The sequence below is a fragment of the Schistocerca americana genome, chromosome 4 (assembly GCF_021461395.2).
Source record: "Schistocerca americana isolate TAMUIC-IGC-003095 chromosome 4, iqSchAmer2.1, whole genome shotgun sequence".
In the NCBI taxonomy this organism is placed as follows: Eukaryota; Metazoa; Arthropoda; class Insecta; order Orthoptera; family Acrididae; genus Schistocerca; species Schistocerca americana.
Genome location: NC_060122.1, coordinates 43,826,571 through 43,845,950, shown reverse-complemented (window position 1 = coordinate 43,845,950; position 19,380 = coordinate 43,826,571). Strand labels below are relative to the sequence as shown.

The 19,380-nt window shown below is 43.3% G+C and overlaps 1 protein-coding gene across 1 annotated transcript; it reads right to left on the bottom strand.

Moving 5' to 3' along the window:
* Window positions 1-1,104: 1,104 nt before the first annotated feature.
* On the bottom strand, window positions 1,105-2,757 carry LOC124612574 (piggyBac transposable element-derived protein 4-like). The gene has a single exon (XM_047140859.1). It carries the CDS (start codon window positions 2,755-2,757, stop codon window positions 1,105-1,107), a length of 1,653 nt encoding a protein of 550 aa, XP_046996815.1.
* Between the last annotated feature and the right edge of the window lie 16,623 nt (window positions 2,758-19,380).

The window sequence follows — 19,380 nt, the reverse complement described above, 5'->3', positions numbered from 1 at the left end:
CAAGCCTGACTGGACTTTAAGTGCCTAAACAGAGGGACTCTTTTTGTTCCTCCGTTTTCCCACAGTTTGTCCTCTAAATTCGGTTGTCTCCAGAGTTCACTGTATTCGATAGCAAATTTCCATGATCCTTAGGGCCTTGTACGAGACGAGATGTGCCATGCCTGCTAAATTCCTCATGTTTCAACCCCCCTTCCCCCTGAGTTGCCTTCAGTCTCTACAATGCTTGTATCCAACTGATAAAGTATTCCAGGATGTCCAGAACTCCTTCCTCTGGCCACAAAGCCTGGAAAAGGAAGACACACTGCTGGGCGCCAGGGCACACGGGTATTGTGGGGAACGAAAGAGCGGCTGTAGCAGCCGAGGAGTCGTCGTGTTGTAGTCCTTGGTTAGTTTCGTATGTCATTCCCCTTGCATGCTATTGTCTCACTGCTGAGGTGAAGAGTCGTGCATCGACGGAAAGAGGAGTGGTAGGAACTGATAGCTGACAAGCTGCTCATGGTGAAGACCACTATGTGGCCACAGTGTACCACCTTCCATCCACACAGGCGGGACGAGGTTCTCCTTACTTGTCTACACACAGGCCACACCTCTGTCGCATGAATTCTTGCTCAGGCGAGAGGACCCTCCGACATGAGCTGCTTGTGGCATACAGATCACCGTCCACCACATTTTATTAGACTGTGTTTTACTTTCAGAGGAGAGGGCAGCAGCGGATTTCCTGACAGACGTGCCCTCTATTTCAAGCAACATGCAAACGAATGTGGCAAGCGTTTTAACACTCTCTGTACCAGGCCTATTTTATGCACCCGTCCCTAGAAACCGGGCAATTTTACCAATATTAAAAAAATTACTGCATCAAATCTACTGTTTGGATTGTGGCAAATTTGGTACCATCTTGAAGCTGCACATTTCTACTTTAATTCTGAGTGAAAGAAACTACTTTACAATGCACAGCTTTAAGGTACAGTTATAGAAATCACTTAGATGTTTTAAGAATTTAGAAAAAGTCATACGAATAAGGGAATACAATTGTGATTTATTTTTAACCAAAATTGTGGCACTACATTACATGTTTCTGATAGTATACAGTATTACATATAAATTTCACACAGAATCATATTGTTTTTTAGTGTGGAAAATTTTAAAGCAAGGTTCCAGGCAGAGTGCAACGCCACACTGTTCACATTCGTATCGTGTCTCTTTGCGAGAAGCCTTGCCACTCTGTTTCTTGCTCCTGGAACTGCACACGTGACACACACGAGCAGCATACTTCTTAGTAGTTGCAGGTATGTGCTGCAAAAAATGTCTCTTTGTTAGCCGACCTACAGTTCCTTCATTTCTTGGAATGAATTCAAGTGTGTCGTCTTCAACAAGCTGAACTGCAAGCACTGTTATAAAGTCTGTTATTGTAATTTTCTTCCTGTGCACTGCATTGTACAGCCAAAATGCATTTGATACTCCCATAAGCAGCAAATGGAAATATAATTTTCGCCACCATTTCACAGTTCTGTGCTGGAACGGATTGTACTGCAGGCGTTGGTCTCCAATATCCACTCCAATTTTATTGAGGTTGTAATCAAGTACCTGAAGTGGTTTCAATACTACAGACCCATTTCTCTTAGTATGCGTACCAAATGTTGCTTGATGCCTTGTAGACAATGTATACACATCTCTCTTATCTTTCCACTTCATTGCCAATACATTATCTTTACGCCGAAAAGACATTTCGCCCTTTTTCAGCTTAGCAGATACTAAATCTTTAGGCAATCCTTTCCTGGATTTGTTCACAGTACCAACAGCTCCAGTGCCTTTCTCTGCCAGTTGCTGAAATAGCTCTGGACTGGAATAAAATCGATCTAAATACACAGTGTGGCCTTTGTTCAGCAAGCTGCTGTCAGACAACAATCGCAAAATAACCGCAGACGAAGAATTGTCAACAATATGCTTACCAGCATAAACTTCAAAATTTACAACATAGCCACTACTGGCTTCAGCAACAGCATATACTTTCAGTCCATACTTATGAGGCTTATTTTGCATGTAAACACGGAAACTCACACGACCTCGAAATGGGCAAATTCCTTCATCAATTGTCACTTTTTCTGAGGGACGATATGCCTGGATACATCGCTCCTTCAAATTATTATAATATGGCAAAACTTTGTAAAGTGGATGAAATCCATCTTCGCCTGGTTTTTTCTGATTTGAATTGTCAACAAGATGCAAGCATGACAGTATCTGAGTGAAACGCAAACGGCTCATGACATGGGGACAAAAGTTACAACTAAGAACAGGATTAGTGCTCCAATGGTCCGCAATTTTTGGCTTTTTCGAAACACACATGTGGAAAATAATACCCAAGAAACGCCTCATCTCACTTATAGTCACTGGCTTCCACGAACTCAAAACTGAATGGGGCTTCAGATTATTTCCTCTTCTTTTCTTCTGTATTGTCTGTGATGCATACAAATTTGTCTGTCTCTTGAGTTCATTTACGTCACTGTCAGTAAGGAACACTTTACTGCAATCCAGTACAGAACTCGACTCATCAATATCCACTAGTATCTGCCTGGGTGTCGTGTTGACAGGCAGAGGTCGGTAGGTGTCAACTGCAGTCCACTCACTGTCTTTCGGATACGGCACAGCTGCTGGATTTGAAGCAACACCTTCAACATCATTCTCGTCTTCATCTGAAGACAAACTGTCATCAATCTCGTCTTCTAAAAAGAATATCACATTATGTGTAACTACATACATCGTTTACACATGTTCAACAGATATGTGCGTACTGCACAATTACGTGGAAAATTCGGAAATACGTACCTTCAAACACACCATTGCATTCAGAATCGTCTGAATCACTCTCTACATTATCCAGAGTGTCGCTATGATTGATCAAATCCGCAATTTCTGCGTCTGATAAACCGCGCCGAAACATGATGACAAACAACTGAATGATATACAGACTGAGAACGCAAAGATAAGTTTTAACATGAATTACAGCGCTGCCGTGACATCTATGGACGCATTTTGTTAATAAACATCTGAAAAACGTATAGCGCTGGCCAAACCCGTAGAAATAACGTTGCAGTGTTTTGAATGAAATTAAATGTAGCGGCCCGTAAATTTTACGGGCTTGGTGATTTTCGCGCGATCCCAGGCCCGTAAATTTTACGGGCTTGGCGCTTAGAGTGTTAAGGTTCAGAGATCTGCTCGACTTCTCTCCAAAAAATTTAGGGAGTTGTTCTTAACGTGTTATCTGGGCGATTGCCTCACCCACGATTTTTGTAACTGGTCAGCCAGACGCATTGCTCGTACCTTTCTTTCAGCTTCTGTAGTTTTACTTCTGTTCCCAGGTGTAGCATCTTTCACCTGCTCTGTTGTATGAAAGGCCTGTGAGATCGAGTGGTTGTGTGTGTCAACGTGAGGTGGGAGTGAGCGAATGGGTGTCATAAGATTTCCTCCTCACTGTGTCTCCCCTCCCCTCCTCCTCCCCCCCCCCCCCCACCCGAGCACACACAGTCAAAGAGAAACAGGACTATGGATCCCCATAAGGGTTTAGATAAAGTCTATTACCACAGACACATGCGTGGTGGTCCAGATCCACCAAAACACCTCGATTTTTTGTCACTTTGATATGAGAACTGTCATCCTAAAGGAAGAACCAATTTGTTTTCTTCATCAGAATGGCTTGGAAATAACTTGGTTGCTCATCGGCTGGTTGCACTTCTTAAGCCTCGAAATACCTTTTATTGTAACTGAAGTATCCGTTTAATCAAAGCGTCGGTGAAACATCACAGAGCCATTCCTAGCGTACGCTGCCCCTCATAAGCGATCTCCCTGAGGGCCTCTCGAGGTTTGTCGTGTTGAGGACCTGCACGCCGTTTACATACAGACAGTTAACGATATGCTTCTGTGTGTTCCGCCAATCCGTTTTGTGTAAGATATTTTGACGACCGACCAGATCATTTTCATAGGGTTGTGTCGGGGTGGCGAGGACGTGAGACGACTAAACTCGTGACACTGGGAGCGGACGATCATGTCGGTCGTCGAAATATTGTGCACGAATTGGAAATGACTCATCTGAACACGCGGAAGTGAACTGTCGATGGCTTGTGTGGAGAAAACCTGACAAATCGAGCAGTAGATTAATTCATATAAATGGATGGCACTGTGGAAGGCTCGAAACATGCTGTTTACATCTTTGTTTACTGCAAAGCGGCGATTTTGTGGGCTGGAGTAAGCAAGGCTCGCTAGTGTGTAAGCAAGCTGCAAACGTCTGCGAAATCCAAAAATACATTTATGGTGTTTATTCGGAGACTTGACAAGAGAACAAGAGGATGAAAATTTAGGTGCTTGGTTACTTATAGTGAGGCAGTTCTGGTCGAGAACGGGAGTCATCCATAGTTCCCTTCTGTCATGTTCGCCATCTGTCTTAGATTTAGATTCAGATGGGAACCTCCCCTTGTAAGCTTGTCCGCTCGTGTGTTGTGATATACATTTGTAAGATTTGCTAATTCATTCAGAGAAGGACTTTTCGTATGTCTGACGTCAAGTAAGTTTTCACACGCAACCTCAGTTTTGTACAGAATCTCACGTTTGGTGAAAGGAACGAGTACAGGATTCTAGAAACATTACTGATAGACTGTTAACGGTCAGAGCATGTGTAATAGGTTCCTAGGTATGCGAGTGGCACGAAGACTTCGTAAGTAAAAGAGCCCAGTACATTGTTCTCGACGGCGAGTGTTCATCAGAGACAAGGTTAACGTTAGCAGTGCTCCAGGAAAGCAAGATAGGGCCGCTGTTGTTGTCTATACACACAAATGATATGGCGGACAGGGAGCAGCAATATACTGTTTACTGCTGATGCTTTGGAGCATGGGAGGGTGTTGAGGATGACTGTATGATGATGGATGATGATGACTTGGCCAAAATTTCTAGTTGGTATGACGTATGGCAGCTCGTTCTAAAGTAGGAAAGTGTACGTTAATGCAGATGAGTATGAAAAAAAAAAACCTCATAATGTTAAGATATAGCGTGAGTAGTGCTCTGCTTCACACAGTCACGTCATTTAAATATCTCTGCATAACGTTGCAAAGGTACGTGAAATGGAATGAGCACGTGAGGATTGTGGCAGGAAAAGCGAATGGTCAACTTCGGTTTATTGGGAAAATTTTTGGGAAAGTGTGGTTCATCTGTAAAGGAGACGACATACAGGGCACTGATGCAGCCTGCTCTTGAATACTGTTAGTGTCTGTGATCTGCACCAGGTCAGATTAAAGGAAGATATCAAAGCAGTTCAGAAGCGGTTTGCTCATTCGTTGCGGGTAGGTTTGAACAACACAAGAATATTAGAGATTCTTCGGGAACTCAAACAGGAATCACTGGAGAGAAGGCGACGTTCTTTTCGAGAAACTTATGAGGAAATGTAGGGAACTGGAATTTGAAACTGACTGCAGAACGATTCTAGTCCTGCCAAATATACATGTTGCGTAAGAATCATGTAGTTAAGACAGGTGAAATTCGGGCTCATATGCAAGCAAATTGTCGTTTTCAGCTCCCTCTGTTTGCAAGTGAAACAGCCTGGAAATGACAAGAAGTGATACTGGGTACCCTCCGCCACGCACTGTACAGTGGCTTGCGGTGTATGTACGTGTGTGTAGGTAGTTTGTCGGTAAGGATACGATTTCTTGCCTTCACAGAAGAAGGGTATTTTCGATATAAATGCACCAATTGTACGTCACTATCCGTTTTATGTCCGTATACTTTGTGCATTTTTCCAGTGAGGAGATTCCATTCCCCAAGTGTGGCTGTAAGATTTCCGAACCTATCCTTGGCGGGAATAACAACGTTGTTCATCTAGAGGACAACAGCCAGGGGATGCAACTGTCTCGAGCTAGCGTGGTGGTGGTGGTGGTGGTGGTGGTGGTGGTGGTGTTGGTGGTCGGGACTCGGCTCCTTAGATGTTGGAATAGGTGGTTATCATTGGGTACCAAATCTGTTTCCAACTGCCACAACAGCTTCATGTGCAGGTACATTTACCTGATATGACGACTTCTTTCCGTTTGTAATCCAATCGTCTTTTCTCATGTTTGTCGCCACTCAGTTGGCAACCAAAACTTGCATAGTATTTTTTCCCCATTGCAAGTTGAACTGTAAATAAAAATCATAATTTTTTTTTCTTGCAGAGAAAAAAAATCACAATGCTTTCGACATAAACCTTTCAATCTCTGGTGCATGCCACCTGTGTGCCACTTACTATGATGCTACTGATTTCCTCGCACGAAGCAATGTACCCTGTCATTGCAGCAAATTATCAAACAAAAACTCGGTTGAATTTTTTGATATGCTCCAAAATTTAGTGAACTACTTTTTGCACTTCATTTGAATACTAAACGAACATGATGTTCACCTTGCATAAGACTTACTCTTCATGGCCAAAGAATGACACCTCTTTGTGACCAATTAACGACGTCTCTTGATAAAATTCCGGAACTTTGTCCACAAAAGTTAGTGCGCTTACCTTTTACTAATTGTGCTTGGTCTCCTTCTAAATACTTTCTTGCACAGTTGATACACCGCTCCAAATGCTGTTTCTACTTCCAGAAGCTGTCTTGGTATGTCTTTTGCTGGTTCGCGTGAAGTGTCGTCTGCGAATTTTCTTGCCTTGCCTATCATTGCAAATCTTCGTTGTTTTAACGTCTCAATATCATAAACGTAGATCCACGTCTCATCATCAGTTAAAATTATCTCAACGAACATCTGGTTCCCATTTGCGCCATACAAAAGCTCTTCACAGATTCAGAGGTGAAGGTCTTTCTGGTCTTGACTTCATAGCCGTGTGACCAACCTGACGGCAACACGATGCAGTGTCGGGGTTTTGTGACAGGATTCAACTGAAATATTAGATTCTTATGCAGTCTCTCGGACATTCTGTCTTAGACTGGCACGCACAGTTTCGTTGACGTTCCTGACATGAGTGTTGTCGGTAGACGTCAAAGGGCATCCTGAATGGGCCTCATCTTAAACTTCCGCCTTCGCATATTTAAACTGTGTGAACAATTCGTAACACCGAGTACGGCTTAAGCACTCATCAACGTAGAATTTCTGCATCATCCTGTGTGTGTCTGTAAATGTTTACTAAAGTTTGTTTCATGCAAAATGTAACGCAGCGTGTTGCTCCTCTATCTCTGCCATCTCGAAATTCGCAAACTGTGCGACGTAACATTCTACTCAGTAAAGCTCTGAGCGATAACTAACGGATGTACAGCAATGAAACTTTATACAGTTACACATTAAATACAGGTGTGTACAAGGATGACAACACCACTTCGTTCCAACACACCACTAGCGCAATTACGAATGTTTACGAAATTCTGAAAAGACAATATTCTTTCTTATGATATTTCTATGGCATCTCCTATTTCCAACACCTTGAATTGTTAATTGTGTAGTAGATCACTCTGCACTTCGTCGATGTGTTAATGAGTGATTGCAACTTTGGAATCCCCTTCAATTGACCATTTCTCAACTGCTGTTAGTGTGGCAGTGGACATTTCGTAATCTTGCACCAGTTTCGGACGTATTTTCGTCAGTGTTAAACTGTTTTAAACTTTCTGGTGGTGTGATATTCAGAGTTATTGTTTGAGTGGAATGTATACGACATTCCTGAGTTAAAAGATGTGGTTAGATCTGATGTGTGGAACTACTGAAACCCATTTCACTGTGGAGCGTTACAACACTACCTCCATTCAGATCATTCATTGTCAGTTCTCTGCCAGGCCAGGAAATTTTCTTCGTGTAACCATAATGGGATCATTCACCAGTCACAGTTTTTATTTAGAGAGGACTACTCTTGGTTTTCATTCAGATGGCTTGCTGGTTCATTTAACGCAATGGGTAGCTAAATTGTTGTCTGATGACTTAGTTATGTAAGAGTTTGTTCCACAAAAATCAGTTAAATACAGCAGCATACTCGGTTGGCAAGGTGCTGTGAAGGACTGGTTATCTGACCCTCCAGGGGGTTCACAGAACTAGTGAATAAGTGCACGGCTGTCATGGGTCCCCAGCCTTTGCAGCGTTACTTCCTTTCCATGCTACAGGCTTGTACTTCCACTACCCCCCCCCCCCCCCCTGTCTACCTGCCCTGCCCATCAGATGGTTTTCTTGGTGCACACCTTTCTGGGATCTGGTTTATGGTAGGGAATCGAGTTTTCACTTCAGACATTTTCTGTAACTTCTCATTAAATAAAAACATAGTCCCCATTCTTGGGTTTGACATGCCACCTACTTCCAAAGTTCTCTGGAAGTGCATATCTTGCAGAGGTGGTCACACAATGCAGTGGATGCTCCAAATTTTGTGCCTTTCCATCATTGCACCCTTCACAATGCATTACTGGCCAGGTAGCCATTGGTGAGGCTGGGTGGCGTGTATGGAAAGAGTTCCAATTCAGAGTGGTGTTACTACAGCAGATGAGCTGCAAATGTAGTAGATGAAGTTATCTTCCACTAGCAGTCATACAGCCCAGCAGTCTCTATGGAAGGAAAGACCTCTCTTAATCCAGAGAGATACAACCTTAAAATGTTCCCTTCCTTGGCTATGCCATGGGAGAACCATAGGGGTAAATGACAAGCAGAGAAAGATGCTCTCCACAACATGGTTTGCATAATGACTGATGGGGATTCCTTGTTGGCCGAAAAAAGAACTTAAAAGACAAGTTTGTGGAAGTGGAAGTCATCTGTATAATGAAAAGTGGGTCAGTTTTGATCAAAACAGCATCCCCTGCCCAGTCACAGGTGCTGCTTGCTTACAGCACGCTGGGTGACATACAGCTGACTGTCACTCCTCCATAACATTCTAAATATAATTCAGGGCATCATTTTCCGCCAAGTTCTGCTCTTGCAATCTGATGAGCTGTGCACCATTTTGGAGTGAGGGGTGTACACTGCGTTCATCATGAACATGGGGGACCAATGGACAATGGGTTGCTATAGGTGCCTTCATCTTGGCCTGTGAGGGCAATTAATTGCCTGAAATGGTCAAGGTGATTATATACCGATATGTGATGTGAAACTGTATGCCCCCCACCCCCCTTTCCACGATGCAGTGCTTAAAATGTCAACTGTGGAATGCACCATTCCCCCCTGCTCGCCAGAATGCACCGTTTTCCAGAGAGAAGATAAGAATACGAGACCCTGGATGATCTAACTTGTCAAGAGCCAAACAAGTGTGAGTGGTTGCACCCAGCACGTATAAATGTAATATGCTGCAGCTGCCATGACCTTGCCTGCTTTGGCAACAGTACTCTCACCAGCTACATCTCCGACACTGGGGCTTCAGGGCTGCTTGACCAAGCCTCCACCCCCCCCCCCTTTCCCTATAGTTGGCAACTCTCCTCCTGCTACTTCCACCTCACCTACTTGAAAATCATGGACTTCCCACCCATCTGGGACATTGGTCCCCCACCTCCCAGCCAGACAAGTCGTGTTCCTCTGGCTTGCCTAGCCAGAAAGAGGTCCCTTGGGACATGGGACACTTGCTTCCAGGGTTTCCACTGGTCTGCAAACACTCTAAGAAGAAGAAGATCAAAAGTCCTCAAACAAGGAAATTCTGGTAGCCCCCACACCACCAAATTGCACCTGTTCCATTCCTGTGACCAAGGAAGAGATTCTGTTGTCCCATGAGGCCCAGTTAGTACCATATAGTGGAACCCAGAACCTGTGTATATTGATGCTATAGCCCCTCAAGCTATGGCAGCACGTGACCCTAAGGCATAGCCACCTCCTTGGTCACTTTATGGCCCCACAGTACTTCAACATTATTATTCTCCAGTGGATCTATAGCAGTTTTTTCCACCTCCAGGCTGAGCTATGACATCTTTCAATCACTTCCCCTGCCTTCCATATTGCCCTTCAGGAGACTCGTTTTCCACCAATGCAGACCCTGGTCCTTCATTGATAGGGTGGGTATTAAGACTCGTGCTACCTATGACAGGGTGTCAGGCAGAGTTTGCACATATATTCAGGACACTCTTTGTAGTGAACTTGTGCCTCTTAATACACCTTTAGAGGTTGTGGCTGTTTGAGTAAGGGCATTTCAGAATATCACCTACTGCAGTGTTAACCTCCCCACCCCCAACGGTAAAGTGTGTCAGAATATACTGTAATCATTGGTTTCTCAGCTTCCCCCACATTTTTGGGGATTTCAATGCCCATAACTCTTTTTGGGGTGGCACTACAATCATTGGCCATGGCAAAGACCATGAAAGTTTACAGCCACAACCTGACCCTTGCCTACTGATTTCTGGTAGCCCCACAAACTTCAGCTTGGTGCATGCAACTTTCTTGGTTATTGACCTTCGTATCTGCATTCCTTGTCTTCTCCCATCCATCCATCCATCCATACATTCATCCCCAAGAGAGTCCACGATGACATGTGGTGACCACTTCCTGATGTCTTCTCTGCCGAGATGGGCTCTCAAACAGTGTTGACCAGGGTACTTTCACATCTCCTGTCACCCTTGGCTTCCTGCTGCATGGAGATATTGATGAGGCAGCTGAGAATATGACCGCACTCAATCTTTGGCAGCTGAATTGGAGATCCCCTGTCCGTGAACCTGCCCCAAAAGAATACAGTACCTTGGTGGTCATAAAATGCTACAGGGGCCATTAGAGATTTATGTTGGCTCTCCAATGCTCTAAGCAGCACTCACAAAGCACCTTATCACCTGTAAGCAGCTTCATGTTCGGGCCTGCCACCTAACAAAACAACGGAAATAAGTTTGCTGGAAATGGAATCATTAAACCATAAGACTATGTACCTCTCCTTTCAGGCTTGGGTTAAGATCAGAGATCTCTATGGATACCAGACACCTACAGATGTGCCTCGTATTACCTTGAATGGCACTGTCTGCACTGACCCAGGTGCCATTACTGAACATTCTGCTCTTCTTTATGCCTGGGCATCTGCATCTGAGCATTATCAACCTGCCATTTGTCTCCTGAAAGAGTGGATGGAGCAAAAGCAATTATCTTTCACTACACACCACTGGAGCCGTGTAATGCTCCATTGAGCAAGTGGGAATTTGTCGGTGTCTTAGTCCACTGCCCTGATACAGCCCTAACACGAGACCACATCCGCATCCAAGTGATTAAACATCTATCACGGTACTGTTGGTGTCATAGCTTTACCATCTTTAACAGCATCAGGAGTGAGGGCTAGTTCATATCACAATGGCAAGAAAGTTAATTTGTCCCAGTACTGAAACCACGTAAGCACCTTCTAGAGATGGACCATTATAGCCCAATTAGTATCACCAATGCTCTCTGTAATTTTCATGAATGCAGGGTGAGCCAGCAGTTGTGTTGGCTCTTTGGGTCTCGGGACGTTCTTGCTCCGTCCCAGAGTGGAAGCAAATTTTGTGTAGAGGTTTATGAATTCTTATACCAGATAAGTACAACTGCAGCAAAATCAGGGAGATCTAGCAATGAAGTGGATCAAAAATCCAAGCAAAGAACAGTAGAGTACCAACAGCCCATGTGCCACCAAAGGATATACGACTGGACCATGTCTGTCACTTGGAAGTAAGGCAGAGATGCAAATTTCCTGAATATAATGAATCTAAGTGGGTTTATTGTGAAAAGTATGTAGTCCCATTGTGCAGTAACAAAAATGAAGTGCTTTAACACTAGAACCGCTGATACTTGGACGTACCTAGAACCACAGCTGGGTCACTAATGACCCGCGATCTTTTCCTTTATTTCCCCTATGTCAATGGGTTATTGTTACTGCTAATCAATCTATTGTTAGAAGCACTATGATATTTAGAATGAAATTAACAAAAATAAACCATGTTTACACAAATTATAACTTAATATTTTAAAACTTACATGTATATACTGAGTGTTTTTACTGGCTACCGTTACATAATGAACACAAATAATAGTCTTTTGATGTACATTTGTTGCACACAGTTTTCTTGCAGATGTGACACTTTACAAATGATTTGTTTCCTTCACAGTTAGACTTTACAAGGTGACGTGTTCACTTTTTTTGTCTGTCAGGAATATCTTCAGGTCTGACAGGGACGCTAGTCTTTCTAGTCGCTGCGTACTTCTCAGCAAGCTCCTCCACCAGTTGTGTTTCAATTTTTTATCATTTAGAGACTTGAACAATACCCACGCATTTATCCCAGCCAAATCCAGCAAGTTGTAAAATGTGTGAACAGGCCAACGTCTCGATGGTGCTTTGACAGACTATTTGTGAGCCATTTGGTCAACCACGTCCACTCCATATTTAGAGCAGTTATAAAACGTAACAGTATCTGGCTTCTTTTTATACCATCCTCAATTGTCACATAAGGATGCATAGTGCTCAGAATCAGGACATTCTACATCTACATCTACATTGATACTCCGCAAGCCACCCAACGGTGTGTGGCGGAGGGCACCTTACGTGCCACTGTCATTACCTCCCTTTCCTGTTCCAGTCGCGTATGGTTCGCGGGAAGAACGACTGTCTGAAAGCCTCCGTGCGCGCTCTAATCTCTCTAATTTTACATTCGTGATCTCCTCGGGAAGTATAAGTAGGGGGAAGCAATATATTCGATACCTCATCCAGAAACGCATCCTCTCGAAACCTGGCGAGCAAGCTACACCGCGATGCAGAGCGCCTCTCTTGCAGAGTCTGCCACTTGAGTTTATTAAACATCTCCGTAACGCTATCACGGTTACCAAATAACCCAGTGACGAAACGCGCCGCTCTTCTTTGGATCTTCTCTATCTCCTCCGTCAACCCGACCTGGTACGGATCCCACACTGATGAGCAATACTCAAGTATAGGTCGAACGAGTGTTTTGTAAGCCACCTCCTTTGTTGATGGACTACATTTTCTAAGCACTCTCCCAATGAATCTCCACCTGGTACCCGCCTCACCAACAATTAGTTTTATATGATCATTCCACTTCAAATCGTTCCGCACGCATACTCCCAGATATTTTACAGAAGTAACTGCTACCAGTGTTTGTTCCGCTATCATATAACCATACAATAAAGGATCCTTCTTTCTATGTATTCGCAATACATTACATTTGTCTATGTTAAGGGTCAGTTGCCACTCCCTGCACCAAGTGCCTATCCGCTGCAGATCTTCCTGTATTTCGCTACAATTTTCTAATGCAGCAACTTCTCTGTATACTACAGCATCATCCGCGAAAAGCCGCATGGAACTTCCGACACTATCTACTAAGTCATTTAAATATATTGTGAAAAGCAATGGTCCCATAACACTCCCCTGTGGCACGCCAGAGGTTACTTTAACGTCTGTAGACGTCTCTCCATTGATAACAACATGCTGTGTTCTGTTTGCCAAAAACTCCTCAATCCAGCCACACAGCTGGTCTGATATTCCGTAGGCTCTTACTTTGCTTATCAGGCGACAGTGCGGAACTGTATCGAACGCCTTCCGGAAGTCAAGAAAAATAGCATCTACCTGGGAGCCTGTATATAATATTTTCTGGGTCTCATGAAAAAATAAGGCGAGTTGGGTCTCACACGATCGCTGTTTCCGGAATCCATGTTGATTCCTACATAGTAGATTCTGGGTTTCCAGAAATGACATGATACGCGAGCAAAAAACATGTTCTAAAATTCTACAAGAGATCGACGTAAGAGATATAGGTCTATAGTTTTGCGCATCTGCTCGACGACCCTTCTTGAAGACTGGGACTATCTGTGCTCTTTTCCAATCATTTGGAACCCTCCGTTCCTCTAGAGACTTGCGGTACACGGCTGTTAGAAGGGGGGCAAGTTCTTTCGCGTACTCTGTGTAGAATCGAATTGGTATCCCGTCAGGTCCAGTGGACTTTCCTCTATTGAGTGATTCCAGTTGCTTTTCTATTCCTTGGACACTTATTTCGATGTCAGCCATTTTTTCGTTTGTGCGAGGATTTAGAGAAGGAACTGCAGTGCGGTCTTCCTCTGTGAAACAGCTTTGGAAAAAGGTGTTTAGTATTTCAGCTTTACGCGTGTCATCCTCTGTTTCAATGCCATCATCATCCCGTAGTGTCTGGATATGCTGTTTCGAGCCACTTACTGATTTAACGTAAGACCAGAACTTCCTAGGATTTTCTGTCAAGTCGGTACATAGAATTTTACTTTCGAATTCAATGAACGCTTCACGCATAGCCCTCCTTACGCTAACTTTGACATCGTTTAGCTTCTGTTTGTCTGAGAGGTTTTGGCTGCGTTTAAACTTGGAGTGGAGCTCTCTTTGCTTTCGCAGTAGTTTCCTAACTTTGTTGTTGTACCACGGTGGGTTTTTCCCGTCCCTCACAGTTTTACTCGGCACGTACCTGTCTAAAACGCATTTTACGATTGCCTTGAACTTTTTCCATAAACACTCAACATTGTCAGTGTCGGAACAGAAATTTTCGTTTTGATCTGTTAGGTAGTCTGAAATCTGCCTTCTATTACTCTTGCTAAACAGATAAACCTTCCTCCCTTTTTTTAAATTCCTATTAACTTCCATATTCAGGGATGCTGCAACGGCCTTATGATCACTGATTCCCTGTTCTGTACATACAGATTCGAAAAGTTCGGGTCTGTTTGTTATCAGTAGGTCCCAGATGTTATCTCCACGAGTCGGTTCTCTGTTTAATTGCTCGAGGTAATTTTCGGATAGTGCACTCAGTATAATGTCACTCGATGCTCTGTCCCTACCACCCGTCCTAAACATCTGAGTGTCCCAGTCTATATCTGGTAAATTGAAATCTCCACCTAAGACTATAACATGCTGAGAAAATTTATGTGAAATGTATTCCAAATTTTCTCTCAGTTGTTCTGCCACTAATGCTGCTGAGTCGGGAGGTTGGTAAAAGGAGCCAATTATTAACCTAGTTCGGTTGTTTAGTGTAACCTCCACCCATAATAATTCACAGGAACTATCCACTTCTACTTCACTACAGGATAAACTACTACTAACAGCGATGAACACTCCACCACCGGTTGCATGCAATCTATCCTTTCTAAACACCGTCTGTACCTTTGTAAAAATTTCGGCAGAATCTATCTCTGGCTTAAGCCAGCTTTCTGTACCTATAACGATTTCAGCTTCGGTGCCTTCTATCAGCGCTTGAAGTTCCGGTACTTTACCAACGCAGCTTCGACAGTTGACAATTACGATACCGATTGCTGCTCGGTCCCCGCATGTTCTGACTTTGCCCCGCACCCGTTGAGGCTGTTGCGCTTTCTGTACTTGCCCAAGGCCATCTAACCTAAAAAACCGCCCAGCCCACGCCACACAACCCCTGCTACCCGTGTAGCCGCTTGTTGCGTGTAGTGGACTCCTGACCTATCCAGCGGAACCCGAAACCCCACCACCCTATGGCGCAAGTCGAGGAATCTGCAGCCCACACGGTCGCAGAACCGTCTCAGCCTCTGATTCAGACCCTCCACTCGGCTCTGTACCAAAGGTCCGCAGTCAGTCCTGTCGACGATGCTGCAGATGGTGAGCTCTGCTTTCATCCCGCTAGCGAGACTGGCAGTCTTCACCAAATCAGATAGCCGCCGGAAGCCAGAGAGGATTTCCTCCGATCCATAGCGACACACATCATTGGTGCCGACATGAGCGACCACCTGCAGATGGGTGCACCCTGTACCCTTCATGGCATCCGGAAGGACCCTTTCCACATCTGGAATGACTCCCCCCGGTATGCACACGGAGTGCACATTGGTTTTCTTCCCCTCTCTTGCTGCCATTTCCCTAAGGGGCCCCATTACGCGGCTGACGTTGGAGCTCCCAACTACCAGTAAGCCCACCCTTTGCGACTGCCCGGATCTTGCAGACTGAGGGGCAACCTCTGGAACAGGACAAGCAGCCATGTCAGGCCGAAGATCAGTATCAGCCTGAGACAGAGCCTGAAACCGGTTCGTCAGACAAACTGGAGAGGCTTTCCGTTCAGCCCTCCGGAATGTCTTTCGCCCCCTGCCACACCTTGAAACGACCTCCCACTCTACCACAGGTGAGGGATCAGCCTCAATGCGGGCAGTATCCCGGGCAACCACAGTCGTAGTCCGATCAGGGGATGCGTGGGACGAGCTGGCCGTCCCCGACAAACCCCCATCCCGACCCCCACAGTGATGCCCATTGGCAACAGCCTCAAGCTGTGTGACCGAAGCCAACACTGCCTGAAGCTGGGAGCGAAGGGATGCCAACTCAGCCTGCATCCGAACACAGCAGTTGCAGTTCCTATCCATGCTAAAAACTGTTTTGCTAAGAACGTCTGAACTAATCTACAGAGAGCGCAAACAAATCGACAAAATTTAAACGGTTATTAAAATACAAGATTGCCTAGTAAATGCAGTAATGCTGCTACTTGCGCACTGCTGACACTGCTCGGCGGCGGAAGGAGACTAAGCGAAATTACACTATTCAGGTACTAAAACACGATGCTACACTCTCAAATACTATAATACGCCCGAAATTTATGAATTAAACAATGCAAGTACCAAAAACACGCAAAGAAATTAAGAATTAAACTATGTAACAAATGAGTGAGCTAGGAGTATACGACTTGCTGCTGCAGCTGCTTATCCAACGGCGGCAGGGAGCACACTGACTGCGACCAACCGACACTGGCCGATCAAAACAAAACAGTAGACAAACGACTACGCGAATTTACACTATTCAGGTACTAAAACGCTATGCTACAACTCTCAAATACTATAATACGCTCGAAATTTATGAATTAAGCAATGCAAGTACCAAAAACACGCAAAGAAATTAAGAATTAAACTTCTTGTTGCTCTTACAATGATAGACAGTCAAGTGTGGTATCATCTTTTTTTCAACAATACTGTGCTTTATAACTGTTCTCTTGCCTTTTTGATATAGACTGGTATTTCCCTGTGAGATCGATTTATTGTTCCCACAAGACTCGTAGAATTAGCTTTCAGTGTGTCAGAGAGTGCTAAGGAGGTGAAAAAATTGTCACATGTGACATTTATTCTTTTTTTGAGGTAAGGTTGCATAAATTTTTTTACAACAAAGCCACTAAGACGCTCATCACTCCACCTAGTATCATTCTTTCCTATATAAGGGATATCATTCACAATATATTTTGAGTCTTTATCTACCGTCATCCAATACTTTTGCCCGTATTTGTCAGGATTTGAGGCCATAAACTGCGTGAATCTGCAATGGCACTTTGAAGGAAAAAGCTGTTCGTCGATTGTTATATATGGACCCGGTATGTAGCTAGACTGTGCATTCGCAATGAACTCACTCCAGATTTCTGATACCAAAGCAAGCTTGTCTTCTCTTAGTCATTCTGATCTTGTGAATATATTGTCAAATCTGAGATAACGCATTGTATCTCTGAATCTGTCACGAGCCGTTGTTGATTTCACAAAATTATTTCCCCACTTCACTGACCACAATGTGTCCAGTTCTAAGCTCTTAGCTCCAATAGCACCATGGACGTACAATATAGCTATAAAAGCTTCCAGTTCTTTAATTTTTATAGTCCACTCATCTGAGCTCAGTACACGAGGTGCTTCAGTTTCTGTACATTTTACAATATGTTTCAAAACTTTGTCCATTATCATTAAATGCTGTCCACTCTAACAGGTCTCACTCACGTGGTTTGCATGTGGAGATGGTCCTGTCCTATCTTTGAAAACATTCTGTTGTCAATATCTTCCAACTGAACAGTCACCTAATACTCCAACTTTCCAGGTTGTTCCGTCGGGTGCTACAATATCGCTACCTGAAGGAAACTGAAGTAGTCCAGAACCCTGGGCAGTTTGTTGTCCACACCAACCTTCAGGACATCCACTTCCTTGAGTTGACTTAGTCTCTGTGGCAGCTGTTCCTGTAATAGTAGTTATACATATTAGAACATGATTTAATATTGAATATATTGTGTAATATTAGAACAAAAAAACACCTTCATAAATGTAACATATAACTTGTAAAATTTCAGCAGGAAACAATGTATAAACATAAGTGTTGCAATTCAAATTACTGTCTATGCAACATATACATAAACAAAAATCATTATAAAACACACACACAAAAAAGCATACCTATCTCATCAGCATACAGTAGAACCTTCTCAGGAGTAAGATCATCTTCTGATGTAGAATCCAGAACTATTGGCGATGGAAATTGTTCCTCAGATAGAGACTCCAGTGGTTCACCCTCAGATTCATTATCTAAAATCTCATTTAGAGCATTTATAATGTCTGCTTCTGTGCGTAGAAATTTGGCCATAATATATTCGTAAGGTCAGACTTGTTTGAACCTCTCTTTCTCGTCCCCTGCTGAAAACTGGAACGTCAGCCTGAAGTGAAGTAAAAATGAGTTTCGCGATTGTTGACCAAACACACTCTAACAATAGGCATGAAACTACATGAAAAATGCGATTGTTACAGCGACTGCACTGGGCGGGTCAGAACTGACCCATCCGCAGTTCTAGGTGAACCTTCATATTTCTCTTTTATGTTATCACCATAAAATGTGAAATGAAGTATAATCACTAATTACGTTATTTAATAAAAGTCACAGAAATGTAACACTCTAGGCAATAATACAAAAGAGTGACAAACAAAAAAATGATCAAGTGGGTCACGAGTGACCCAGCCGTGGTTCTAGTGTTACGGAATTTCATATGCAATAGGACGAAATGGTTAGTACTGAAATAAGCTGAAAAATTTAGGATTAATTCTGTCTTGTATTTAAATAATTTTTCTTCATATAATCTCCTGAGACTTAAGTACTTTCTTTCATTTTTCCTCTCTTCTAATATCAGTTAAGAAGTGTGTGTGCATAAATATTTGTGTTTGCATAAATATTCCTCAAACTACTCTGAAGTGTGTTTCAGAGGGTATTTTGGAAGGCACCATGTGTTAGGATTTCTCCTCATTGCAATTGCATATGGACTGAGCAAATAACGGATGATTAACTACCTTTATGTATACAGTAAATAGCCTAATTTGGTCTTCAGAGTTTCTAAGGGAGCTAAATGCATGAGGCTGAAGAATGTTTCTAGATTCTTCACTAATACTGGTTCTTGTATTCTCATAAGGTTAGTTTTGTGGGATAATTTGTATTTGTTTTCTCAGGATTATTGCTCCCATCAGTCAAGCTAACCTGTAACCATCTGTGATATCCTTCTTTGTATGCATTCAGTCAGTTGAACAAATGGTCTGATCCCTCACACTTTTAACAATTATCTAAATTTGGCCACACAGATGAATCTGAGTCATCCACCTGTTATGGACCTTGTAAAACTGTTCCATTTTGAATCCCAGAAAATTATTATTGTCTTAGTTTACTGTACAATTATTTTGAATCATTCATAATACAGTAAAAGTATGACT